Below are 25,587 nucleotides of genomic sequence, written 5' to 3' on the forward strand. Positions count from 1 at the left end.
TAAAGGATCCTCAGGGCTAAAGTCAGGGTGCACGCCCGCAGTGGTTGCAGCTTCGGCCCAGCATGAGCGGCCCGCGAGCACGTTCCTCGCCTCGGGACGATGCATGAGATTTACTGGAGATGATCATCGCAAGCTCAGATGCGGACGCACAGCGGAACGAGCTGTTCCCCAAGTCTGGCAGCGGCTCGAGTTGAAACCTTACCTTGCCTTCACAAGCTTGGTGCCTTGGCGGCAACATCTCGCCTGCAACTGCTCGACGCATCAAGCTTCTGCAAAGACACACAAGGCTGAAATTGCAGACATGCCACCACGCGAAACGTGGGCTCATCTTCTCGACGAGAATCGCTTCTTGTCACCAGAAGCGGTAAGTCTGAAGCCACAGGACAGGGCTGACTCCAGCTGCAGTGCAGAATGCGGCCGGGATACGACCTTCAAGAACCCTCGTGTCTGTCAGCTTAAGATGCGTCTATAGTATACTTCCGTCTCACTTTGTCCCTCGTTTTGCTTTCGTGATATTGCACGTCTCTCAAAACACTGAACAGCCACTCTCTTCAGCCACGCGTGAACTGCCACACATTTCAACCTTCCAACAAACCGTTCTCACAAAAACTTCCTCAATCGCACAGCTAGAGAGATATTCGTTGAAAGATAGGCTCAGAGTCTACTGAGTTGAATTCACCCCAAAATGCCTATCATGCAGCAAGCACATTCAGTGGCATCTTTCGACCCCAAGGCACCAGGGCCCCCACCATACGCAATGGGACCGCAGCAGATGCAAGCACCAGCTCCGGTGCCAATTTCTAATGCGTTCGGACAACCGCCAGTACCGCAAAATGGCTTCCAGCAGTTCCAGAGTCAGACCTACATCCCACCTCACGCCCAAGTAACACCTTCGCAGGGACATACAAAAAATGACTCCTTTGTGGCACAGCAATCACCTCCTCCAGTATTGCAATCATATCAAGGGCCATCCAATATGACATCTCAGCAAATACAACAAGTTCAACAAGTCATCCACAACATGCCACCAGAAAAGCTACAGATACTACAGCATCAGCTTCAGAATACAGCTCCGCAACTACCACTAACGAATCAGTATCAATCACCACCGCCACCATATCAATCCCCACCACCCCTCCAAAGACCTTCGTTCACGACAACCGCGCCATCCGGTCTCTTTGGCTCCAAACACTCCTCCAGCTCCAGCCAAAGCGGCCCAAAAGATGCACAGCAATCCGACAAAGTCAAACGCTTCTTCGGCGACACACTGTTTGGCCGCGTAGCTCGCAGCTCCGTGTCAACCGCGACCTCGTTCGCCAAGATGCCACTCTCGCTCTCCCCCTGGGGCGACAACAACCCAGTCACCCTACCCAACGTGCGCTACCGCGATGCCGTGCTCTTCACAACCTTCGCCTTCGTTGGCGGACCACTGACCGAGGGCGCTGCAGACAGTGTGACCAGCGCATTTGGCGCGGACAGCTTTGTGGCGGAAATTGTAAACAGCGGCGCGGGTGCGATTGCGGCAAGCACTGTGCTCAAGTACTCTGTGTTCCAGATCGTGGAGCAGGCTATTGACAAGGGGATCTTGGAGCACATGTTGCCCGAGGAGGAGAAGATGCTCGTCACGACGGAAGTCAAAAGCTTACAGGTCGGCGTCAAGCACAAGCTCATGGGCGTAGATGCGGATCTGAGATTCGTCGGGGTGCGACCGACGCGGGACCTGCAAGGCATTGAGAAAGGCTGGTTCTGTCCGTATCTCTTTGCCAGCGCGCGAACACCCTCGATCCCACGGTCAAACGACTTTGCCATCGCACAATGCTTTGGCCCGTTCCTAGGAGGTGCGTCACCCCTCGCCTCCCCTTTCTCACACAGGAACCAAAAGGCCATCAGCTAACATCAAACAGGCGACTATCTCCTCGCCCACAAGCTCCTCAGCGAAAGCACTCACACCCTCAGCATGTGCGACCCCAACCCCACCATCGACATCGGCACAAACCGCCTCCTCATCCTCTTCACCGCCATCTCCCCCTACCGCGCCAACATGTGGTCGACCTCGCGGCGCCCCGGCTGCGGCACACTAATCTTCCACCTCTTATCCGGATGCCCCGCGCTCGTCGTCCCCGTGACCTCATCCGCTCCCATAGTCGCCTGGTCGCCCTGGACGCTGGCGCAGATGCGCGCCTACCAGTCGCGGGCGCCGGGGCTCGCGGCTGAGGAGGCGGGCTACTCGCCGGAAGTCCAGCACGAGCAGATCTGTGAGTTTCTGGATCAGGTGGTGAGTCAGCCGCATTTGAGTCCAGCGGTGAAGGAGAAGTACGAGGGGGTGTTGGCGCGGAGCGTGAGTTTGGTTGTGAATGGGGCGTTGGCGACGGAGAGGTGTGGGAATGTAACGGGGATGGGGAAGGTGGATCCGGAGAGGGCGGGAGTGGTGATGTTTAGGTACTGAGGGAGATGGCGACCTGATGCCTGTCGAAATGACGGATCGATAGAGTTGTACCGCACTCAGGCACATCCGAGTTACATCTTGGCAGTTTTGAAGAACTACAATCTTTTCTGGCAGAGCCAGTACGCTTTTAAACCACAACTAGATGCCTCCAATTGAGTGTTATTGCACTAATAAGGGAGCGTCATGTTGATGTTGATGATCCATTGTTTCTTGCCTTGCAGCTGCCTTGGTGGCAATTCGGAACCTACATCATGCAGTATGGGCTATATAGTCGTATTAGACAAACTGTCCTCGTACCCGTTATGGGTTGGCACCATGAGACATATCATGCCATGATAAGAAAGCAGTATGATACACACATATTGGTATGTCTTCAGTTCATCAATGATGTGAGAGGCACAAGAGAGCACGGCAGGAATTCAAATTCTGATGCGATCATTTGATATGCGTAATATTAAAATCGCAGAAATGCTCAATGATGCCCTCATAGGCGACGTCTAATCGTGAACGCATTGGCTAAAACCAACGCCGGTCATCAAGTGGTATATACACAGCTAAAAACGCACACAAACATTACAAATCATTACAACCAACAATACCTAGAAGTTCCTCGACGGAATCGGTGCCTCGGGCTTAGCATGGTTGTTGTACCCGCTGGCATTGGGGTAGAAGTTCTGGCCCGGCTCGCCAGCAGTCATCGGCGCGCCACGGAAGTACTGCTGGCTGTCTGCGGCCCCGTCGCCCATGGTCCGCGGCTGCGGGCCGCCCTCCTCGGCCATCTGCATCTCGGTCTGGAAGCTCTGGTGGTTCTTGGTGCGCACGGCGGGCAGGAAGTCGATGAAGAAGCTGAGCACGTACCACGTGTAGACGAAGGCGATGATCCATTCGAATACCGCGGCAACGTTCCAGTAGTCGTAGAGTTGGGTCACACCGAAGATAATGCAGAGGCAGATTTCTGGGGATGAGTTAGTCGGGTGGCTACAGTTTGGATTGGCAGGGAAGCGTACCGGTGATGATGAAGGCGAGCTTGATCCAGAAAGAGATGCGGAGGATCGAGTGCTGGCGGTAGTGGATTCCCAAGCGTTGGTACTCCCAGCAGATGAAGATCGCGCTGACAATGTACCCTATTATGAAGATCGCAAGGCAAATGTTGTGCATACGGTTGTGATGATAATTGTCGAAGATGGTCAGAAGGATAAGGCCGACAGCGCCCACAATCGCAGCGAGCATGCTTATCAACGAGTAGATCTTCTGCCAGACCGACGTATTAGGTGCAAGCTTGCCAGCATGGCGCAGGTAGCGTTCGAAGATGAAGGCGAGGTCGAATGTGACAACGGTAACGGCCGACATGGCGATGAACATAGGCTTGAGCTCTTGTGCGCCGATATCTGGAGAAATTGTCAGTGTTCAGTTCGTAACTGCAAGCTGATACACCTGAACCTGGAGATCAACCCGCTCAAATTGTACGAGAAGATGGTCCTCGAGCTCGTTCAGTAGACATACCAGAGATGTACGCAATCGTTTGCCTCTGCACCCCGTTACCTCCCGGGTCCATTGTTGGATAATGGGGGTGCCCCTTTGCGCTCCAGTATGCCAGCATGGTGATTAACATGGCCATCCAACATATCGAACTGAAGATGGGCACGACCCAAAACGATGCCACCAACATGATGGCTGATGTGGTTGTTGGTTATTACTGTTGTTGTTGTTGTTGTTCACTACAACCAAAATCACGCGTTTGCTGCGTGTCGAAGACAACACGAGAAATGCAGAAAATAGGACGTTGAAGGGACAGTCCCTGGGCAGATCAGAGGTATATGAATCAAGGGTCGTCGCAGAATTAAACAAGGCTGGTCGTGCGAGCAATTGAAATTCCATACACGCTATAAGACTCGGGCGAGCCTTGACGTCATATCATCTGGTCCGCCGACTCCCGCGATCTACGGTACATGAGCCCCCATCTCCACGTCATCCGGGGTTAAGACCGAGTAGCTGTTGAGGCTTCATCATCGAAAATTGCTTTGCTTCCGTTGGCGTTGCAAAGTAAGCGGCGGCCGAAGGGACAAAGCGCGGTGGAAGTTTGAGGAGTTCAGCTGCAAGCTGTGCTTACTAAGGAGTCAGGACGAGTCGCTGCGAGGACGATCGATTCCCGCTGTTCCTCGCTTGTCGCAGAGCGGTCAGTCTCAACTCAAACTTAGCTGCGCACGCACACTTCGCCCTGCATGAGTGTCTCGAGGATGTCTGTGGTTAGCATCTGCGATCTCGACATCACTTCGAACAAATGTTGGGACCCAGCCCTTTATCCCTAAAATCGGCAAAAACGGCAGAAACGGCAGTTCGCTTCACGGTTCCATAGCCGACCACATCCCGCCGGTATTCCGGCTTTCCTGGCGCAGCCCAACGAAGATGTCATCGAAGGACGCGACTTGTTCTTCGTACCTGCAAAGCACAGTCCTGGTGTGGGTGTGGTGATGTGGCTCTTCGGTCTCGAGGACGAAACACAACGACAGCAACTTCAGACCGCGACTTCTTGGCATTACAACACGTGCAGCTGTGTGGGACTGGCACAGCGACTGATGAAATGATTACAATCATGTTGTCTGATATCGGCACGTCAAATGAGGATGAGATTGCAGCGAGATTGGCATCTACAGGCGCAATCCGGTTATCGAATCAACGTTCGTCTACAGTACTCACGTTGGCGTCGACAACTGTACTGCACAGCAGCGGAACCGTTCACGCACCTCTGGCAGCGCACTTTGGTTGACGTGGAACCATGCGGGCCGATGCGAGCGTTTTGGGGAGGGTCGACAGGTGTGACCCTACAAAGAAGCTGCAAAGATTCTGCAACCCCCGCTGACTATCGGTGTTTTGGGGAGATCGAGCATCGAAATTTGCAACTTTCCAGGGAATTGCTGGCTTAAGATGCAAGCCTCACGCTTTGAAAACCGGGATCTGGACCTGAAAGACCAACCGTGATGCAAGATCAACATCTGGGATCAGGCTTTCAGCCACGCGCTCAGCCGCTCTCGTTGGCTGGCATATTGCGCAGCCTCTAGCGCCATCGTTCTCTGATTGGCCATGGCGGAGTAAAGCCGATGCGCCTAGTTTCAAGTTCAGAGCCCTTCCAGGTTTGTTGCTTGCTTCGCTGCACTCTCCACATTGCGACATGCACAGACTCGTAATCGTACGTTTGACCAGAGACGATACAGGCCGGTGGGACTGGACTGACCCAAGCGCCTTGCTTTGACGGGAGCTGCATGTCTTCTACATAGACAAGCCGTGAACTCCATGTTACCTACGCTGCACTAAGCTTCGAGATCGAACACTATTCCAGCCCCCACACTGCAAGTGTCCCGGCCATCTTCACGCTTCTCAAAGAGAAAGTCCCACTTCGTTCTTGCATTCAACGGTGTCTGTATTAGCTGTTCACTTGATGTCTCTTTCTCTGTAACCTTTCTGTAATTATGTTTTCGCAATTCAAGGACCGCGTCGCACGTCGAGGCAAGGGCAGCGTCCAGCACGCCTCCCAACACAATCGCTTATCGAAGCCGAGGACGAACACAAACTCAAAACCGGCCAGTCCCGTTGTTAACAATGATATCCCTATACCCGAATCGCCACGTTACGCGGACTTGAGTGCGCAGAGCCGGCAACAAATCAGGGATGCGATCTCGCCCATCAGCAAAGAGGCCGAATCAGCGATCCTATCCGACCAAGATGCGCCCAACACCAATGCAGCGGCAGAAGGACGCGGACGCTGCTCATCAATGGTTTCGCGGTCAAATTCACGTGCACATTCAAGGTCAGGGTCCGTGTTGAGGTCCTTCGTAAGAAGTAGGCGGAGTTCTACCACCAACCTCAAGAACATGCCTGAGTCAAGAGCGTCTTTGGCGTCGGCCACGCAGTCGGATATCGAGGCAGCTATTCGGTTGTTGCAGGAAGTCAAGAAAAACGCGTCCCCGGAGGAGCTCGCCGCTTTGCGTAAGTACTCCCTTGCGTTTGTAGATGCCTTGGGAGTTCCCCGGTGTCACTTGCAATTGACATACTACCGCATTCGACCATTGTGTGCTAACGTGGTGCTCTGCAGGCGACGCTTTGGAACGTCCCACCGAATCCTCTGTAGCGACCTTGGAGCAGGAGTTCGACAGGTCCAGTCCAGAGATCAGCGGCGCACTCACTCGAAGAAAGTCACTCGTTCAGACGCCAGGGGTTGCGACTCGGATGTCACCGGCTGAAGGCAAACGCAGGACCTGGAGCTCTTGGAGAGCACCCCCAATGAGACCAGAAGACGCCGCTAAATGGCAAACTCCGAGACAGGGACCGTCTCCTCTGAATCGCCTGGTGGCGTTGGATCTGGTGGACAACACTCAAGTGCAGACTCCCGGCGACCTGAACTACTCACCTCTATTTGGATACAAACCAGGGACACTGATGGTCGTGAACGGTGACCTTTCGCCGGCGATGAGCACGACCACCCTCGATCGCATGAGGAACGACTATTTTCCCACGACCGAACCTGTTCCTAGCCCCTTGGCTACGAAGAACGAGAGAAGGCCGCGGAGTATGTCGGCTACTGGAGCTCGCGACGTTAGGACCATGGGTATCCCAGATCCGGCTGGCGAAGAGAAGATCGCTATCACCTACGTTAAGGCAGAAGTCAAGCCTAAGAGGCGACCGCAGAGCATCGCCGTCACCACGAGGCGATCATCACAAAGCGCTGATACTCTTGCGAGAGATTATCAGGCTTACATCCCGTACAGCCCTTTCGAGAATCGCATGGTTGCTCACAACACTTGGCAAGATCAAGAGCCAACGACCGATGAGCTATTCATCGAAGACTCCCCGCCTCGAGAACGTTTGGACAACCTGACGGAGTTGTCTGCAACAATTACTGACGTCAGTGAGCTGTCACCCCCTTCTACAGCTACGAGTACAAGAACCATGGAGATGGCTAAAAACTCGTCCCTTCGGCCCTCACCAAGGTCGTCGGACTCCGGCTACTCATCCATTGGCTCATCTGGTGGCAGTCTCAGAGTAGTCAGTGATGAGCAGCAGCAGCAGCATCCTCGCGCGCTTCGAGTGACTGTTCCACCGTCTGACTCACCGTACGCCCGATACAGCGCCAGCAGAAGGCAGACGATGAGCTTTGAATTGCCCGCTGAAGCCGATCTCCCTACTCGTTTCGAGCAGTCTCTGATGGACACTGTACCTAAGCACGCGCATGGACGCACACTGTCACTAGAGATTCCTCGTGGAGTTGCTGAACTCCCCTCCATGGATCTCGTGCTTGCACCAGAGACGCCCCGATCCACAATTTCGATGACCTCTGAGCCAACTTTGCCAAGACAAACAAGGCGCCTGCAAAAGAAACGGCCATCGCAGCCTCAATTGCCGGTCGTCCAGTCTGCACTGCCAGGCCGCGAAGTCATCCCCGAGGTCCCGGACGATGTTAGAGTCACCTTTGAGCGAAGGCTGTCAGCTACACCTGGCATGGAGTGTTTGACTCACACCTATCCCAGTAAGGATCATATAACTTCGCCTGATTCAGTGCCTAGCTTCAGCCGGGTTCAATCCGTAGCATCTCCGGTCCAGCTCGAGCCTGACTGCACAAGTCCTCGTAGTCGAAGACGGAGTATGTCTTTCTTCCGGAGGAAATCGACTCCAGGAAAGAAGGACAGAGATGGAGAGGAAGAAATTCCCTCGCCCAAGGTGCTCGATCTCGGCACCATTGCCACATCCCTTGGTGCTTCCCCTTATGACCCTTCCATGTTTGGCTCATTTCAACCAAAGGAGGCGGTCGAGCACCCTACACATCCTCACCAGCTTGGTCAAGTACGCGCGCATTCACGATCACGATCAGCCATGAGCATGAGCTCAGACACAGCCGCAGAATATGCGCGCATGCGTAGCAAGGATCGTGCTCTTCCTGAGCCAGAAATGCCTCAAATGCCTCAGCACAAGCCGCGCCGGAAACCAAAGATGGAGGTCGGCGAGGCGAAGCAGTTGAGAAGACGCACTCAGACCTTCTGCTTTGATGAAGCTCCACCGATGCCAGCTATCGACCACACAAAGTACTCGTCGCCGCTCTCTGCTAGGCCCAGGTTGGAGAACGTGGACACTCCCATGGCGAACCAGTCTCGCGTTCGCGCCAATTCTCGTCCGCACTCGCCATCGAGGCCCAATTACACACGCCCGCCGTCAGCTCGTAAGAATGTTGACTGGGAACATAAACCCAATTGGGAGCAGCATGCCCTACAGTGGAGTGAACGTCGCAAGTCTATTGGAGACAACCTACGACCACGACCGAAAGTAGAAGCCCATGAAAATGTCGCAACCGCATCTCATGCCCGTCCATTGCCTTACACACCCCAGGAGTTGACGGCCTTCGGCCGTTACAGCGGTGGACTTGACTATGAACACGAAGGTCACGGGCAGGTTGGCGGCTCAGCAGGGACACGGCAACTGCACAGCCTTGCTACGCCTCGGAGCATGCTATACAGACAGAGTTACGGCGTTGATCTGTCTGATGTTCCTATCTTCGTCCAGAGGCAGCAATAGGCATCTTACGAACACGTATAGAGACGATTCCATGTTCATGACCTTCCATTCGACCATATATACACTTGTACAGTAGCATTTTCTAGCATGACCAGCCTACGAACACACGGGCGGCAACCACTTGAGTATTTCAATAATAAATACAAATTCAGGGGTCTGTTCAATATTCTGTTGTGTGCACGTTCGTGTTGGTGTCGAGAAATGCCTCGCGACACATGTCATTTGAGCCCGATTGATGCACGTGCAGCGGGCATCCATGGATCGTCGATGTGACAGCTGCCAAGGCCAAACCCAATTCCTCGATGCGGCCTCCTAAGATGTGTCGATAATTGCCTCGTGGTCGAGCGTGGCTCCTTCCATGGTGACAGTCGACAGAAGCAGCAGCTGAACCAACCTGAGGCGCATCTAGGCGCTCGCTTCCTGATTCAGCTGCTCCAGCCTCGGGCGGTGCGTCCGATCATCAAGAGGTCAATGACGCAGCCCGAGTGGTTTGTTGCGTGTGGGGCGAGTGCGGAGGCCAATGGGGAGGGGCGCTGCTGGTAATCCAGGCACCGCACCGACCTTCGCCTTGAACACACTTGGCGGCGGGGAGCAATTTTCAGCGCAGCCACCTCGCATCTCCTTTCACCTCACCTCACCGTCTCATCTTTGTTTGCATCGCTCTTGCCAGTCGCTGGACCCTCCACGGCTGCCTTTCGCTCGCCAAAAATAACGCACCGACCGCCTTTGGTCGCAATCAAAGGCTTCGCTTTAAGACGGCTCGCGGCCGCCTGTTCCTAATCAACCTTCAAGTTGTCTCTGCACGACCCACGCCAGACGTATTCAACAACATCCCCCCACCGCCTGCCACACACCTCCAAACAGGAGCTTGAGCGAGTGTTGTTTTCGTACAACAACCAAATCCCCGTTCCACTCGACTCTCAGCTGCCGCATAGCACACTCTTTGTGGTCTGTTCCGTGGAGGAACAGTCTAGCAGGAGGCCTCGCCCAACACCAAGCCTCGCCTTCGCGCCCTTCAAGCCGCCTTAACACCCCTTCGCCATTCAGCAAACAGTCCCAATTACTCAGCTACTCCCCGACTACTCTAGCAAGGGAATGGCACCTTCTGCACTTACGCCCCCTCCCGAGGAATACAACGATGTTTTGCATCACAAACAGTATTTCAATGACTATTCCCTGGGCAGCGTTGACAACCATGGCGCAAGCAACTCCAAGCAACTCATTGGCGCAGCTTTGAAGAGCCGTGTCGAGGCTATCGATCACGACATCTGTGACGTCGGCGACGAGGACACCTTCTTCGTCGCTGACCTGGGCGAGGTCTACCGTCAGCACCTTCGATGGAAGAAGAACTTAGCTCGTGTCAAGCCGCACTATGGTAAGCAGAAGACCCGGTCGTTGTTGTTTGGCTCTGCTAATACCTGAACAGCGGTCAAGTGCAACCCGGATCCGCAAGTACTGCGGCTCATGACTGAGCTCGGACTTGGCTTCGATTGTGCTTCCAAGAACGAGATTGAGATGGTTCTCAAAATGGGCGTCGACCCCTCCCGCATCATTTATGCCCAGCCCTGCAAGACCAAGTCGTACGTCCGTTACGCCGCCAACGCTGGCGTCAAGCAGATGACCTTCGACAACGCCGACGAGCTTTACAAGACCAAGCAGCTCTTCCCTGACGCCGAGCTGTTCCTGCGCATCATCACTGATGACACAGCCAGCCTGTGCCGCCTGAGCCAGAAGTTTGGTGCCGCTATGGACCAAACTGCTGAGCTACTCGAGCTTGCGAAGAAGTTGGAGCTCAACGTCGTTGGCGTGGCTTTCCACGTTGGCTCTGGCGCTTCCGACCCAAAGGCGTTCATCAAGGCTGTGCAAGACGCCCGCTTCGTCTTCGACCAGGCGGCTGTCTTTGGCTTCAACATGCACACCCTTGATGTCGGCGGTGGCTTCACTGGCGATGCTACTTTCGAGCCTATGGCGGCGGTGCTGTCGGCTTCTTTGGACGAGTACTTCCCGCCACACATCCGTGTGATTGGTGAGCCTGGTCGCTACTACGTCTCGACTGCATTCACCATTGCATGCCATGTCATCGCTCGCCGTACTGTCACTGATGCGACCCTCGGTATGACGAACTATATGTTGTACCTAAATGACGGCGTCTACGGCAACTTCTCCAGCATCATCTTTGACCACCAGCACCCGGTGGCCAAGGTCCTGAAGTCTGGCAACGATGTTTTGTACGACGCCCGCCGTTCTGGCTACGACACGCCCTCTCAGATCGAGTACTCCATTTGGGGTCCGACCTGCGATGGTATTGACATCATCTCCTCGTCCAGCACCTTCCCTGAGCTCCTCGATGTTGGTGACTGGCTTTACTTCGAGGACATGGGCGCCTACACCAAGTGCTCTGCCACTCGCTTCAACGGTTTCACTGACAGCCACGACGTGGTCTATGTCTGCAGTGAGCCGGGCGCTCAGGCCCTTTTGGCTCTCTGAGATGTTCCGTACATACTTATCTTGCATCTCTGTGCAGAGGACATTGTCCTACTGTACGATGGAAAAGTCCTCTTTCATGTTCATTACAATAGATTTTATAGCGTGCATACTCCTATTACAACTGTTTATGGTTTAGATGTGGCGCCGAGATATGATGACCACCAGTCAGTGATGTTGGTGTACCTTTCCTACTTGTGTTTAGTCCTCGCTTTACTAGTAGCCCTTCAACAAGTCCTCTCCTCACCGCAACACCACCGTTACCACTCGCGAGGCCAGGATGTGCTCGACTACACACTAAGGTCCCATCCCCAAGCCCTCCTACGCCCCCACTTACTCAAGGAAGTATGCCATTTCCCGACAACACCGCCTTCCAGACCCCTTCGCGACCACCAGCAGTAGAACCTTACAACGCAAAGCCTCGAGTCATGATATGCTTCTACTGACACACTCTCGTGCTGCAGAAACAAGGGATATGAACACTGTTGACATAGTGGTTTGTAGAGTACGGCTAGTAATTGTTTGTTTCATCCTAGGGTATCTGGGTTCCCTGGTAGGGAATCGTCGTGTTCTGTATTCTGACTGATCTACTGATCTTTCCGTGTCGTTTACAAAGACCTCCGTCGAAGCTCGGCACTTTGACTTGTAGTCTGGTTAGAATGCACGGCGGCGGGTGCCGGGTTTTGAGACTGCTTCTCGCGTCCGTCGGTCTCAATTTCTATGAGGGATGTGTCGTGTTGCGCCATAGGGTATCACGGTCCTTGGGGTTGGTCAATACTCGGTTTTTAATGCAGGGGGCGTGTTGTGAGGTGTGAGGGAGTTGGGTGGTGGATCAAGAAGCGTTGTATGACCCAGCTGCTTGGTTTCTTTTGTCAAATCACAAAGTATGAGGTGTATCATTGAGTCTTTCTGAGACTTTCTTTACGTCTTGTCAGTTTCCTATGTTCAGTGGAGTGGGCTGTTCGCCACATTTGTCTGAAAGTCTTGTTGTGATATTGTGCACAAAACCCGAATGTCAGAGCAGCGATAAAAATATCGCGGAGCGAGTGCTAGTCCAATATTCATAAATCAAGGGCATCCGCTAGCTGACGAGTATACCTTGAGTTTTGATCACTCAATAAACGAGTTTTTCATTGCGGTGTTATATGTGGAGAGAATGACCGAGTTCTAAGCAGCTCTCTCGCTCCTTCCACCACAAAGGGAAACTACTTCGTAGAATTGCGCCCGATTGAGTACGAACTCTTTGTTTTCCCCATAGTTCCATAGCAAACCTACACTGTGTTGTCTTCGTCCATAGTAGGTAATTAACACACTACCACCATATTCTAAAAACGAGCAAAATGCTCGTTGGGGAAGATTGTCCCTTTTCGCATATGCATGGGTCATCAATCTTATCGATCCTTCTCAAGTCATCACACCACAGCTACACCAGCGCGTAAATTTGCATGAGCCCAGCAAACCGTACTGATGGTGCCCAACGATTCCGCGCCAGCGAGCTGTGTGAATGTGTTGCTGTTGCTACTGCAGACTCCCGCTGTCACTTCGCGGCCGGCGCTACTGCCTATTCGACTACCACGTTCGTGGTAGCAAGTCCGGTGCGCCGGCCCAGTCACAGCCGTCTTACAATCCATTTGCAGCGGTCCCACACGGTATCACGCTCTTGAGCCCTGGTGAGCGGTGTGACAAGAGCTCGGTTCGCAGGTAATACTGGGACGTGTAGTGTGCACAGAACGAAGTGTGTGACCACAGGATTCCTTCTCGGGGGCGATATCGCAGTGACAGAGCGCGTGGCACAGAATGTTCGTAAGACCTTCGTTTCGATTGATTGCAACATTCTACCTAATCCTTCCACTCATCCATCCACCCGTCCGTCCGTGCCTGTCGTATGCCCGTCATTTCTACTGTTCAATCTGTACCAATGTAACGACAGCTTTTGTGTATCGGTCCCCAAATGCTACGGAGATGCCATTATTACCTAACATATATGCGGAGGCTGCCATGTAACCTTGCGGTCTAGCCCGCCTCCGAAGTCTTTGCGGTAAGAAAAGTGCTATGCTATGCTGATGAAAAAAGAGGAGATGCGTGTAAACCAAAGAAGCGATATAACATACTTAAAGGGTATAATAGCGGTCATGATGTGTTCAGAAAAGGAAATGTCGTAAAACAAAAAAACAAACTGATGGGTTGGTGCGCTCACATGCCCGCACCGTTGACAGTGACCTCGTAGCCCTCGTTTCTCGCCTTCAAGGCTTTGGCGAGCATCAGCTCGCGCATCCAGTCGATGCGCTCGTCGCGGCCCTTGGTGGCAAAGTGGTGCACCTTGCCGTGTGGCATGACCCTCTTCATCTCGCCAACGGTGGGCACGAGTTGGAATTCAAAGGCCGATGGGTTGGCCATGATTTCCTCCTTCTTGCTGGATGAGAGCTTGAGAGCGCGAAGCCTGGCAGACAGCTTGTTGGATGCAAGCGATGAGCAGGCAACTGCGTAGTCGTCGACATCGATAGTCTGCAGGGCAGAGGAGGAGGGAAGCTCATTGGGGTGCATGGCCAGCAGCGTCCCGTTGAGCCGGAAGTGGTGATCTTGCCATTCGTGACGCAGCATCTTAGTCTTGCGCTTCTTCATCCAGCCATGGTGGTTGATGCCCTTGTACTCGAAGCCTCCCTTGCTTGGAAGTGGCGCGAGCCTATCTTGAGCTTCCTGAACGTTCGCAAGCTCTGTCTCCTTCACGGGCGACGATTCTGGGCTGTTGTCGAAGAACTGCGTTCCACGGTAGGCGTCATCGTCAGAATGAGCACCTGTAGGTGTGAATACAGAATCTTCGCCAAGTGCTGGCATGGTCAGCGAAGGGCGGCGGCGCTCGCTGCGTGATCCAGCCCTCTGGAGTTGGATCTTGTACTGCATGTTCGGTGGTACAGACTGGCTTGTGTCACGAGACACAGGCTCGACGTGGACGGCCGTCACCGGAACGTCCATCATGGAGGCTGGTGTACCGAATCGGTAGATACCGCCGGGCGTGATGGCTGTCTCACAGGCTGGCGAAAACGCGGAGATTGGTGCAAGGTAGGAATTCTGTGGTACAGCATGGCGTGGGTTACCTTGAGGCTGGGCAGACATGGAACGTGGTATTGTGAGTTTCGGAAGACTCCTCAGATTGGAGTGAGGGGCTGGCGTGGTGTCGGGAGAGTACAAGACAGGGGTTGGCAAGGTGGCGGGATCGAACTTCATCGTATGGGCTGAGGTGGATGCTGAGAACGCCGAGATCTGAGGATAGTTCTGACCTTGCGGGATTATCAACTGTGGGCGGGGAGGGAACATGTCCATAGGCGGCGTTGGGGGTGCCTCGATCGGTGTGGCTGTCGTGTAGGGCTGATCCATGCCCTGGAGTGACAGGAAGTTTCGCACATTGTCCTGGGGATCGCACTGCTGCAGATTCTGGAGATCCTGCAGAGTGAACTCCGGAAGCTGACCAGGTCCAAGGATGTCGGACGAGGCTACTACAGAGGGGTCGACCACTGACGGCGCCGCATCAGAAATTGGGCGATGTACATTCTCAACAGCGCGTTGCGCATTGTGGGCGTTGCCTGGGTCGCCTGCAATGAATATCTTGCCACCTTTCTCGGGGGAGATTGGGAACCCATGCTCCTCTTGAAGTCTGGCTAGCTGACGTTGTTGTTTCCTCCACTTAGCACATCGCTCTCCTTTCGCACAAACATGTGGTTTGGGCAAGAGTTGCTCAATAGCAACAATTGAAACAGACTCTGCGGGCGTTATCAAGTCATCGACAGGGTTGCGCCGACGGCGGCCACCACGGTTCTTGCTCTTGGACCTTTCCCGCGCCTCGGTACATGGGCGCTCGATGTCTTCGAATGGCGTTGGGATAGGAGCGGGCGCGAGTGGAGAGGTCAAGCCGTCTGCTGCGCGCAGAGAATCGATCTGGTGCCAGAGCTGATGCCTCTTGCCAAATGATTGGATTTCCAACTCTTTAAGATCATCGAACTGCAGATCCAACAACACTGCGCCAGTGATGTCGTGAGTTACAAATTTATCGATTACGTCGTCTTCGAAGCCGTTCTGATACATCCAGGTAGCAACGTCGCGCGAGCTCCAGGCGCGCACTTCGTTGTTGTCCAGGTGCGCAACAGCAAATGCGATATTGTTGTATTCATGTTGCGGAACGATCGTAGCTGGTGTGGGCTCTCTGGAAGATATTGGGAAGCGGGATGCTACATCTTTGGGAAGCAGGGGGGACATCTGCAAAGCGTAGTCGAAGTCATTTGAGGATTGAGAAGCACGGAAGAGATGGGGACCCCTTGGGCCCTCCACAGCTTTAGGGAAGTACCAGTCGGCATACTGCGGTCTTATGTCATCCCCAGGTGTTCGCACTTCCTCGAAAGTCGAAATGGTAGTTTGGCTTCGCCTGTTGTCGCTCTGATAACTGTCAGCAAAGCACATGACTGGAATGCCTAGAATGCCATACAGATGAGCCACTGTACTCCTCAAATTCGCTGGAATCATCTTCGATGTCGGTGTATGCGAGACTTATCCCCGAGACCGGTCGCTCGAGCGAAGATCGTATTGTGAGATGCGAAGAGAAAAAAGAGTCGCGGGACTTCCCCCTCTCAAACATCTCTACGCCAGGTTCCAACGGCGTGATGGGCGTCATGGCCTGCTTGAAACATGTTAGGATTTCCTAATTGAGCTTTGGACCTGGCGGTCTCTGCTTACCATGATCACGGGTTTGGCGGTGCACACTCAGATACAAAATTTCGAGTTGCTCAATGGCGGTCTAGCAGCGTATTCGGGCTGATGTCTCAAGCATGGCACGCGCACGGTGTCAGAGCAACGTTGGAAAAACGGAAAAAGATCCTTCGGGTGGAGGGCGCTTGCAGGACTTCTTGTAGAGCGTGGTTGAGTGTCCGTTAACGGTGGACGCTGGCGGCTCAAGTCTATCACAACTCAACTTCTGCAGAGAGAGCACATCCGGCGGGTTGTATCCTCCAGTGAGAGTTCTCGGCTCGAAGATAGACACGAAGCACCCGCCAATCCGAGCGCGGGCTTTTCCTGCTCGCATGATGGTCCATTTGAGTCCGGCGCTTGTACGACAGCGTTGAGAGGACACGACAGGACGCTATTCGTCGCTCTGCAGATGAGCGATGGGGCTAAATGCTCCGAAATAGGCAACGTAAAATGCCATTAATACCCTACACCGCAGGTCATGCGGCACTAGCCTAGGGTTGATGGCCCGCACTGAATCAGGCTCGCTTCGGGAGGACGGCAATGGGCGCACCGTCGACGGGACAGTGCTCGAAAGATTCGGCCAGAAGCGCCAGAGGCGATCATCGCGGACGCCGGCTTCGTGCACCAGATGCATTGCAGATCTGAGCTGGCCATGCTGTGCACGCGTGCAATGTACGGTGCCTGCTTCGACACGTCGCACAGCCTCACGATAGAGCCGTACCTGGAAGTGGCTCCGGTCCGAAGCTACGTAAATTTCACGTTGCATGAACAACGACTTTGCCTGTGCAGCGGTCAACTGACTCTGGCTTGGGCGGCGATGGCAGTCCCCTGTCATTGTGGCTGACCAGTGAGGTTGGGGAACGGTTGAGATGATTTACAGATTGCGGGATGCGGGTTTGGCCGACAGCGACCGCGGCCTCGCGAAAGTGTGATCCCGCAGCCTCATCTTAAGCCATGCTGCAATACGCGATATTGGCAACAGCTCATCACAGATTATTTGAGTTCAGCACAGGCACGGCCGCTGACAAGGTGCGTGCGTTCACAAGTCCGGGCGCACATACGTCATCGGTCTCTTATTTGGTCGCAACCTGCCTTCATGCTCGAATCCATCAAGACGACTTCTCGGCCACATTACCTGCTGTACGACGCGCCCATCTGCGACCAGCAGCGGATCAAGCGTTGAGTCACTGCATCGCCAGCACACGGCACTCAATGACTCCACCGAATCAACCTGCGACCTTGACCGCTTCTCTGGCCGCGAATGCTTCACCACTCAAGAGCAGTTGGGTAGAGCTGCGATGGAGCTCTCGCCGGGTCATCAGCCAACGGTTTTGCAGCATTCTACCTCACCGTGCTCCCGTGACCGAAAAACCATGCGGGTTAAACTGACTCTTTTGCCTCCTGCCCCTCCGCTACAACGAAGAGCCTGTTGGAGTGTGATCAAGCAAGACGAATCAGCTTGTCAAAGTGCCCTCTGGAGTTCACACTACAATTCGCTAATGGGAGCTTGCGGGCAGGGATTAGCCTAAGCCCACTTCGACGCCCCTCTGCCAAGGGAACCGCGAAAAGCTACTTCGCGCACTTCGCGCAGTTTGCGCACTTTTCCCGAGTACGGCACCGGCACAACGGTCGTCGCACTGTGCTCAACAAACAGAGCTCGTCCAGGCCTGCATTTCGCTCTAAGTCATCTTTTCGGATGGCACACGGCTTGCGTCTAGCTCAGCTCCACTCAATCTAACCTGCGTCATCTCAAAGTCTAAGGAACAGTGGGCTTCAAGTGTTTATCCGAAGATCTGACGAGCTACCTCACGCTTCACGTGGACGCGGCGGCCCACGACCAAGCAAGGAAGAAAAAGGGTCTTCCGAGGACCAGGATGACGACCACGGGTTGAAGTGGGTACTTTGAAATCCGCGCCGTCAGGTGAGCAATCCTCACGCGTGCTTGAAGCCCGAGGGGTACATGTGTGCTCGAGAGCCATTCGTGGACTAAAACTTATTGACTGTCATCCTCGGTAACCAATCACAGGCAGCATCAGCTTTGGGTACCCGGATAGGAAGTCGCTTCAAGCTTAGAGACCTGGGTCAAATTAGCTATGATTCCTCGAGCAAAGTGACCTAATTAAGGGACTATTCATAGTAGCAGGCATGTTCGGAGAGGCCCCTGTCAGGTGGCTGGGTCCACTGTGGGAGCTAGGCTTGTACACAATCTCATTGGCTGGACTAGAGAAAGCTTGTCAAGCAAAATCCAACTCCCACGCAAGCATTTGCACCACTCAGCGCGCAATCCCGCGCGGAGAGGGCCAGCACGCCTTTCGCTCTATCGCTTCTGCATGTTGCGCCCAAGCCAGTGTGCCGCGTCACACGAGAACTTACAACTCGCGTAGCTCGGAAATGCGCACCAACCGACCTGCCCCCTTGAGCTGACCATGCTCTCTCTCTTCTCGTCGGCCAAGCTAGCTCGGTCGTCGAGTCCCGCAGTGGAAATGATCACGACAATTGCGACCTCGAATTGGGCCAGCTCCAATCTGCATGGCCCCTCCATTTCGCCCCAACGTTCTGGCCGCAGGTTGTACGAACGAATAGCTTCGAGAAACTCCCGCATATTGAGGTGCCACAAGTCACTATGCATTCGTCGTTGTCGGCAGGTCCCAACCTCTGTTACGCTTCACGACATTGAACACGTTCATCCAACACATGCATCGCAGCCAAAGATCTGCACGAACGGATCAGGTCACTAGCAACGTTCGGGCCGGCCAGTTATCGCAGCCGCTGCAAGTGTTTACGGCTGCATCTCTGCCTGCCCCGCAAGAGGTTGGGTCAGTGTGTAGAACCAAGAGCCACGACCCTAAACTAGAGCTCACGAAGACGACCAGAAAATCCTTCCTCTAGCCTCAAGAAGGTCGCTCAACGTGCTCCACAAGCTCGCGAGAGCCTTGCAGCCGATCGATAACCGTCCAGACATGCACCTGTCCAAGCCCTCGTGCTGCAGTCGGTTTTAGCGCGGCGGGTAAAGAAGCCCCAAAATAGGTGCAATCTCAAAAGGCCCCAAATTTCAATATCTGCCTGCAGCGTACAGCTAGTCTGACCAATGACAATGCCGCACGACGTGCATATTCGTGCTGCTGTTGGATGGATCCTCTTGACCACTGGGTCGATAGCATGGGGTCCAGAAATAGATCGAGCAGCATTTGCTCACATTTGTGCCGTTCGTGGTACTCTTAGGTACATATATGCCTTGCTCTTTCCTCCATGGAAACCCAGACAGCAGCATAATTTGGTTCCACTCCTTCTTTTCACCTTGAAGTCCGCTGGTCGAACTTCGCCTACCAATCTTTAATTAAGAGCAGCCGGCCGAGCCCTGCCATCCTGTCCCTTGCAAACCGTCCCGTTGCGCATTAGTCGTTATTGCCGCATTGTTTACTAGCTTTCTGTACCACAGCCTGGGGCTTTAGTACATACATCGCCATGTCGCCCTCCTCAGCACTCACATCAACTGTCAAGCAACCTTCAATCATGGTTGGAACTACAACATCTGCTGCCGCCAATGCAGCTAAGCAAGCTGCCTCGAAGATGCACCGTCGGTCACGAACAGGTAGGGCAACCCTTTCAACTGCCATCCATGCAGGGATGCGGCCCGCTCGGACGTTTAGCTAATTGCCGCTCAGGGTGCTTCACATGTCGTCTGCGACGAAAGAAGTGTGATGAGGGAAAGGGTGCCTGCCGCGCCTGCAAACACCTTGGTCTCAAGTGTGAATATAAGCGACCAGTATGGTGGAGCAACAACGAGCAGAGGAGAAACCAAAAGGAAGTAATCAAGAACATCATCAAGCGCACAAAATTGAACGAGAAGACCGCCCAAGGAGTTACCAACACACCGCCCAGTCTCTGCCACTCAATGCAGACATCTGATACATACTCAGATGGGATCGCCTGCACTCGCGCACAGTCTGTCGACTCTCAGAACTCCCTGGAATACAACTTCAACACAGTGACACCACCTGATTACTACAACGTAGCAATGCCACCGCCAATGTTCGCTCCTGTTTACCAACATCCTGGTCAGTTTGCGCCTTACGAGATCGATATCAAGACCGAGAGCCAGATGTTCATCAACGACATTCCCACTCGCAGGGATTCGTCATTCTCGACCTTCAGTCACTACCAGACACCACCAGCTGTGAACGGCTTCCCCACCGACAACTGGATCCAGCAGGACTACTTCGAGAGCCACCGTGAGGCCTTCGCAGACGAGCCGCTTGACTTCTGCAGCACTTTCGACTTCCCTACTCACGGCGCCTTCAGCCCGTCTCACCAGCCCATGGTCCAAGTCGACGAGAGCGAGCAGCACCTGCTCACTCACTTTGTCGACAATGTCATGCGCATGGTCTACCCCGTCCTCGAGGCCAATCAGCCTGGATCTGCGCGCAACAAGGTCATTCTGCCAGCGCTGGAGTCCAACAGGGCTTATCTGCACGCCTGCCTGAGCGTTTCCGCCCTGCACATGAAGACCACCCAGGGCCTTCAAGGAGAGGAGATCGACAACGATGTCTACAGGAACCGTTTCGCCGCTGTCCAGCAGCTCACAGACTCCCTTATGGGCGACCGTGACCACGCGGAGACCCTCGAGGCTACTCTCGGAATGATCTTCTTCCCTTGCTCAGTTGGCCGCTTTGACGATGCATTGGTCGATATCCCCTGGCACCAGCACTTCCAGGCTGTCCAGAGTCTTGTTCACAAGCTCGATCTCCCATCTCAGCTTGTTGCACTGAACGGCCAGCAGCAGGCTCAACCTCCATTCAACATGACCCTCGCATCGTGGATCGACATTCTCGGCGCAACCATGCTCGGCAGGACGCCTTCCTTTGCTGACACCTACCGCGAGAAGCTCATCGCTGATGCGCCTTCTGGTCTGGCTGAGCTCATGGGTTGCGAGGACCGCATCATGTACTTGATCTCCGAGATTGCTTGCCTCGACGCGCTGAAGCAGGAGGGCATGGACGATGTCCAGCTCTGCCAGCACATCCAGCTGCTCGGCGAGCAAATCAGCTTGACTGAGCCACCGGTTGGCTCAAACAACAGCGCGCTCTCCTCCACAGGCGAGATCCTTCCCAAGCAGCTCCGCCGCAACATGACCGCAGTCTACCGCCTGGCGGCTCGCATCTACCTCTGCAGCTTAGTCCCCGACTTCGATCGCACCCAGCCTATCAACGCAAACCTGGTCAGCGCGCTTAGCAAGGCCATGGACTACATCCCCGCTGGGTCCGAGGGCTTTGACCGCTCTCTTGTCTGGCCCCTGCTTGTTGCAGGCACAGTCTCTCTTCCCAACTCTTCTTTCCGCAAGATGTTCTCCGAGCGCACTGCTCGCCTCGGCGATGCTTCCAACTCGGGTTCCTTCGGAAGGATGAAGGCGCTTCTCAACGAGGTGTGGTCGGTCAACGACTACAACCTCTCCAAAGGCATCAAACAGAGTGTCCACTGGCGGGACACGATGCAACAGAAGGGCTGGGATTTCTTGCTCATCTGAGCAGCCCCGCCAGTCTGCTGGACAGCATCATCTGTTTGCACATCTACTTCACGCGTTTGCTCTTCTTGCATATGTTTTTTTCTTTCGCACTATACCCAAGTTCTATTCTTTTGGCATTTTCAGCCCTGGCGAGCTAGAAGCATTTCTACGGCGCGATGCATCGATTGGACGATGCAGGATTACCATGACGATACGGCTGCATACTCTGGGTTGAGAAAGGGGCATTGGGAAGCTAGTGCAGCTCCCACTTTCTGTACAGTACTTGATAGGGGCACTGCCCAGCTCGAGAATGAAAGCCAGTACTGGCGTATCGCTCAACCTCAAACCGCTTTGCCGCCCTCGTGCATTCCCCACTGTGATTGGCTGATTAGTTCGCGAGGCTGCAACCTCTCCGTGGCGAAGAATCGGTAGGTTCTGCCCCGGTTCTGACAGACGAACATCTAAATTTAGCCAGGTCGCTCGACGCTGCATGTCGACACTGATGACGACTCTGTGCTGCGATCTGTCTGCAGCGCATTTTCTGGTTGCTCTACCAAGACGGAAGCAAGATTTGCCTGTGTGTAATTAGCCCCAGTTGATCTGGAGCCCGTCGACTGCGGGCCGCGCCTCCCCATATCAGCCGTGCTGCATTAACGTCGCATCTGCATTGCGACTTCGTATTTCGCCCCCACCCTGTTTGTATACGCCTCCGTACCGCGCTCTCGATCGTCGGACTCCACATCTGCTCATGGCGTCGCCGGCCACACAGTCCTTCACGTCCGTAGACACGACGACGCAGGGACCGCACAAGGACGAGGTCGAGTCGCCGAGCATCTCGGTTACGAATGCGCTTGCTCGCTATGAGTACGACAACGCCACACCGGGGGGGACCAAGATCCTTATGGTAGAATGGGAAGACGACGACTCAACGCGAGGCGTGCGCGGAGATTGGCATGTGTCATGGGACGGCAGCACAAGGGTTCTGCCTGCGGATGACCAGCAGACCAACGATGTGCACCGCATGTATTTTCTGCTGCCCGCAGGAAGTGCGGTTCCCAAGAGCGTCACTCTCGCACACCAGCCGCAGGACGCTGGCCGGCCACCAGTCGTGTGGCACACAAATCCGCTGCCTGCGCTGTTTCCGCCAGAATTAGGGGCATCAGCTCGGGCCGCGGGGAAGAAGGGCGTGCTGCACACAATATGGGCGAAGAAGAGGCTACAGGTGCTGCAGAAGGAGATCGAGGCCGAGTCGCGTGACAACGTCGAGGGGATTGGGCTGCTCATGGCGGTTCAGGAGAAGGAGTGGATTGAACAAACATTTGGCGTGACCGCACGACCGTCCGGCCTCAGCATCTCGCTCCCAGCCGCATCACCTATGAACAACGGCCCTGCAAGCCCCCGGTCACCTGGTGGAGGGCGACTGCTGGACAAGCTCGCCGGCCTCAAGCTGACCACCAACCAGCGAGATCTCACCCCCAAGCTCGAAGACACCAACGGCGATGCACCCTTTGCCAACCCTCTGTCACCGGAAGGCTCAGACGTTGCCGTGTCTTCGTTCTCATCCTTCGCTATGCTGAAAGGCGAACACCCCTCGTCTCTCGCAGCGAAGCCTCCACAGCCGCCGCAGCCATTGCAAACAACAGCGCCACGAAAGGTCGCAGTGCAGATCCCGCCGCCCTCGATCGTTGCACGTCAGGACTCCACTGGCATGGCATCGCTCAACGCGCTTTCAAGTCCCGCACCTCTCTTCCAGTCTCGATCGCCTTTCACCGCCGAGGACGACGACAACGACGACGGCCTGTTCGCCAGCCCCATCGACCCCCGGAGTCCTGAGATAGGAAAGAGTCCGTTCTCGTTTGCGGGCAACGACACGGCGAAGTACTTGCATAGGGACGATATTTCGTAGAAAGAAAGAAAAAGATCATTGTCATTATGGAGTTAGCGGATTGTAGCGGATTTGTAGACCTTGTCGCTGGCGGACGGTTTTGTGCATGTTGATACCTGGTCCGCTGCCAAAGAGCATAGCTTTAAGGACGAATGAAGCGCACGTGTGGTTTTCTAGACCTGACATTAGAAATGGAGTGTCGTGTGATGTAGATGTTCTCTTGTATACTCCTGAGGTGGCTTGCAAACCGCGTCCACGTGATTGAGCTGCCTGGACCCTGCCAAGCACGATGTCATCGCGCGAGAAATGTTACCACGCGAGACAGCTCCTCCACAACGCCAGGGTGCACGATTAGGCAGCCCTGTAGGATCTGCGATCGGAGTCATCGAAACACCTCATAAATTCACGGACGCTTCGAATCCCCGAATACCCCCAATCTCAACACCATGGCCGCGGGCGGCTTCAAAATGTCGCTGGGCGGCTTGAAGGCAAAGCCCGGCCTCAAAGGCGTTATAGCCAAGGGCAACACGAAACCGAAAAAGGCGCTGCTCGGCGACGACGAGCCGGAAGACGCCAACAAAGCGCAGGAAATCGCCGGCTTCGACGCCGCAGAAGGCGGCGCAATCGACATCAACGGCCCCAAGGAAAAGAAAGGCCCGCTCGTCATCCCCTCGCTGCCAAACCGCAATTGGCGCGAGGAAGCGCGCAAAAAACAGCTCGAGCGCGCGCCGCACACACAGCAACAACAGAATGGCGATGTGGTCATGGAGGAGCCCGAGAAGGAGATAGTCTACGGGCTGACGGTGCCCACGAAGCCCTCCTCCGCGCAAGAAACAAATCCCACGCCCGCCCCCGAGGCCATGGACGTCGATCCCAACGACGCGCTCACGCCGGCCCAGCGCCTCGACAACCAGGCCCTCGAAGCCCTGCTCACCGGGTCCGCCACAGACACCGCGCGCATCGTGCCCGCCATCTCGGACGAAGAAGCGCTCGCCGCGGACCTGCTCGACGCGCCCGACGCGCCCAGCCTGGACGCCTACGAAGCCACGCCGATCGAGGGCTTCGGGCTCGCGATGCTGCGCGGCATGGGGTGGAAGGACAGCGACGGCGAGGCGCGCAGCGGCAAGGCGCCCGCGGAGGTCAAGCGCCGGCCCGCGCTGCTGGGGATCGGGGCCAAGGCGGACGCAGCGAAGGATGTGGAGCTGGGCGAGTTTAATAGCAAGGCGCGCGGGAAGAAGGGCAGGGATGCGCCAGCGGGGTATAATCCCGTGTCGCTGCGGAATAAGAAGACGGGCGAGGTGGTGTCGGAGGAGGAGCTGAAGCGGAAGTTGGAGGGGCAGGAGTTGGTGGGGGAGGAGAAAGGGGGTGTGGAGAAGGAGGAGCGGAGGGAGAGGCGCGGAGACAGAGAGCGCCGTGACGACAGAGACAGAGAGCGTCGCGACGACAGGGACCGCGAGAAGCGCGATGACAGAGGCCGCGACGACAAATCCCGCCGCGACGACAAACCCCGCCGCGACCGCCACCGCGACTCAGACTACGACAGCGAGCGCCGCCGCGACTCGGACAGGAAACGCGACACCGACAGTGACCGCCGCCGCGACAAGCGCCGCGACCGCGACCGCAGCCGCAGCCGCAGCCCGCGAGACGACAAGCGCCGCTCACGGTACCGCAGCCGCAGCCGCGACGCCGAAGGGCGGCGGGACCGGAGTCGGAGTCGGGACGCGGAGCGGCGGCGGCGGAAGGACAGGGAGCGGTCGCGGGAGCGGGAGCGGGAGAGGGGGTCGAGGAGGTAGGCATAGACAGGGCAGACGCCACGCGGTCTTGGAAGTGTGGTGATACGTAGTAATCGCATTTATGATACCCACGCGCAGCCTTGGGGTGCGCGGACACACCTTCCCCCCCGTCTCCCGGTTTCTCGGTCTTGAGTCTAGTGTACGAACGAGGCACGCGTGCAAGCTTCTGAGCAAGCTT

The 25,587-nt window shown here is 55.2% G+C and overlaps 8 protein-coding genes across 8 annotated transcripts; 6 read left to right on the plus strand and 2 right to left on the minus strand.

Annotated features, from left to right (window-relative positions):
* The first annotated feature begins 579 nt into the window (after window positions 1-579).
* C7974DRAFT_77947 (uncharacterized protein) lies at window positions 580-2,572 on the plus strand. Its single transcript, XM_046147264.1, has 2 exons — window positions 580-1,838; window positions 1,905-2,572. The coding sequence occupies exons 1-2, from the start codon at window positions 686-688 to the stop codon at window positions 2,444-2,446; spliced, it is 1,695 nt and encodes a 564-aa protein (XP_045991313.1). The 5' UTR covers window positions 580-685; the 3' UTR covers window positions 2,447-2,572.
* A 134-nt stretch (window positions 2,573-2,706) lies between these two features.
* On the minus strand, window positions 2,707-4,589 carry C7974DRAFT_77960 (Frag1/DRAM/Sfk1 family-domain-containing protein). Its single transcript, XM_046147265.1, has 3 exons — window positions 3,950-4,589; window positions 3,454-3,834; window positions 2,707-3,401 (listed from the first exon to the last, which is right to left on the minus strand). Exons 1-3 carry the CDS (start codon window positions 4,113-4,115, stop codon window positions 3,046-3,048), a joined length of 903 nt encoding a protein of 300 aa, XP_045991314.1. The 5' UTR covers window positions 4,116-4,589; the 3' UTR covers window positions 2,707-3,045.
* Window positions 4,590-5,765: 1,176 nt separating this feature from the next.
* On the plus strand, window positions 5,766-9,267 carry C7974DRAFT_77985 (uncharacterized protein). Its single transcript, XM_046147267.1, has 2 exons — window positions 5,766-6,430; window positions 6,537-9,267. Exons 1-2 carry the CDS (start codon window positions 5,914-5,916, stop codon window positions 9,005-9,007), a joined length of 2,988 nt encoding a protein of 995 aa, XP_045991315.1. The 5' UTR covers window positions 5,766-5,913; the 3' UTR covers window positions 9,008-9,267.
* Window positions 9,268-9,911: 644 nt separating this feature from the next.
* Window positions 9,912-11,580, plus strand: C7974DRAFT_77967 (ornithine decarboxylase). Its single transcript, XM_046147266.1, has 2 exons — window positions 9,912-10,382; window positions 10,434-11,580. Exons 1-2 carry the CDS (start codon window positions 10,103-10,105, stop codon window positions 11,492-11,494), a joined length of 1,341 nt encoding a protein of 446 aa, XP_045991316.1. The 5' UTR covers window positions 9,912-10,102; the 3' UTR covers window positions 11,495-11,580.
* Window positions 11,581-13,212: 1,632 nt separating this feature from the next.
* Window positions 13,213-16,503, minus strand: C7974DRAFT_346033 (SAM and PH domain-containing protein). The gene is made up of 3 exons (XM_046139373.1): window positions 16,217-16,503; window positions 15,969-16,160; window positions 13,213-15,919 (listed from the first exon to the last, which is right to left on the minus strand). The coding sequence occupies exons 1-3, from the start codon at window positions 16,217-16,219 to the stop codon at window positions 13,685-13,687; spliced, it is 2,430 nt and encodes an 809-aa protein (XP_045991317.1). The 5' UTR covers window positions 16,220-16,503; the 3' UTR covers window positions 13,213-13,684.
* A 3,238-nt stretch (window positions 16,504-19,741) lies between these two features.
* On the plus strand, window positions 19,742-21,752 carry C7974DRAFT_322604 (fungal-specific transcription factor domain-containing protein; the record flags this gene model as incomplete). The annotated part of the gene is made up of 2 exons (XM_046138867.1): window positions 19,742-19,820; window positions 19,894-21,752. 2 exons carry the CDS (start codon window positions 19,742-19,744, stop codon window positions 21,750-21,752), a joined length of 1,938 nt encoding a protein of 645 aa, XP_045991318.1.
* A 323-nt stretch (window positions 21,753-22,075) lies between these two features.
* On the plus strand, window positions 22,076-23,838 carry C7974DRAFT_405585 (uncharacterized protein). Its single transcript, XM_046143060.1, has one exon. It carries the CDS (start codon window positions 22,480-22,482, stop codon window positions 23,635-23,637), a length of 1,158 nt encoding a protein of 385 aa, XP_045991319.1. The 5' UTR covers window positions 22,076-22,479; the 3' UTR covers window positions 23,638-23,838.
* A 101-nt stretch (window positions 23,839-23,939) lies between these two features.
* On the plus strand, window positions 23,940-25,157 carry C7974DRAFT_346039 (DExH-box splicing factor binding site-domain-containing protein; the record flags this gene model as incomplete). The annotated part of the gene is made up of 2 exons (XM_046139374.1): window positions 23,940-24,983; window positions 25,026-25,157. Coding segments are annotated over exons 1-2 (1,053 nt in total), but the record flags the coding sequence as incomplete, so codon positions are not given.
* Between the last annotated feature and the right edge of the window lie 430 nt (window positions 25,158-25,587).

Source organism: Boeremia exigua (genome assembly GCF_020726555.1).
Source record: "Boeremia exigua strain MPI-SDFR-AT-0100 chromosome Unknown C7974scaffold_15, whole genome shotgun sequence".
NCBI lineage: Eukaryota > Fungi > Ascomycota > Dothideomycetes > Pleosporales > Didymellaceae > Boeremia > Boeremia exigua.

Coding starts and splice junctions, on each gene's coding strand:
- C7974DRAFT_77947 (XM_046147264.1), top strand. CDS start 686: ATGCCTATCATGCAGCAAGCACATTCAGTGGCATCTTTCGACCCCAAG. Junction 1,839..1,904: donor CTTTGGCCCGTTCCTAGGAG/GTGCGTCACCCC, acceptor AACATCAAACAG/GCGACTATCTCCTCGCCCAC.
- C7974DRAFT_346033 (XM_046139373.1), bottom strand. Junction 15,920..15,968: donor AGGAGTACAGTGGCTCATCT/GTATGGCATTCT, acceptor GACAGTTATCAG/AGCGACAACAGGCGAAGCCA.
- C7974DRAFT_77967 (XM_046147266.1), top strand. CDS start 10,103: ATGGCACCTTCTGCACTTACGCCCCCTCCCGAGGAATACAACGATGTT. Junction 10,383..10,433: donor TCGTGTCAAGCCGCACTATG/GTAAGCAGAAGA, acceptor ATACCTGAACAG/CGGTCAAGTGCAACCCGGAT.
- C7974DRAFT_77985 (XM_046147267.1), top strand. CDS start 5,914: ATGTTTTCGCAATTCAAGGACCGCGTCGCACGTCGAGGCAAGGGCAGC. Junction 6,431..6,536: donor GGAGGAGCTCGCCGCTTTGC/GTAAGTACTCCC, acceptor GGTGCTCTGCAG/GCGACGCTTTGGAACGTCCC.
- C7974DRAFT_77960 (XM_046147265.1), bottom strand. CDS start 4,115: ATGTTGGTGGCATCGTTTTGGGTCGTGCCCATCTTCAGTTCGATATGT. Junction 3,835..3,949: donor AACGATTGCGTACATCTCTG/GTATGTCTACTG, acceptor CAATTTCTCCAG/ATATCGGCGCACAAGAGCTC. Junction 3,402..3,453: donor GCTCGCCTTCATCATCACCG/GTACGCTTCCCT, acceptor ACTCATCCCCAG/AAATCTGCCTCTGCATTATC.
- C7974DRAFT_405585 (XM_046143060.1), top strand. CDS start 22,480: ATGGCGTCGCCGGCCACACAGTCCTTCACGTCCGTAGACACGACGACG.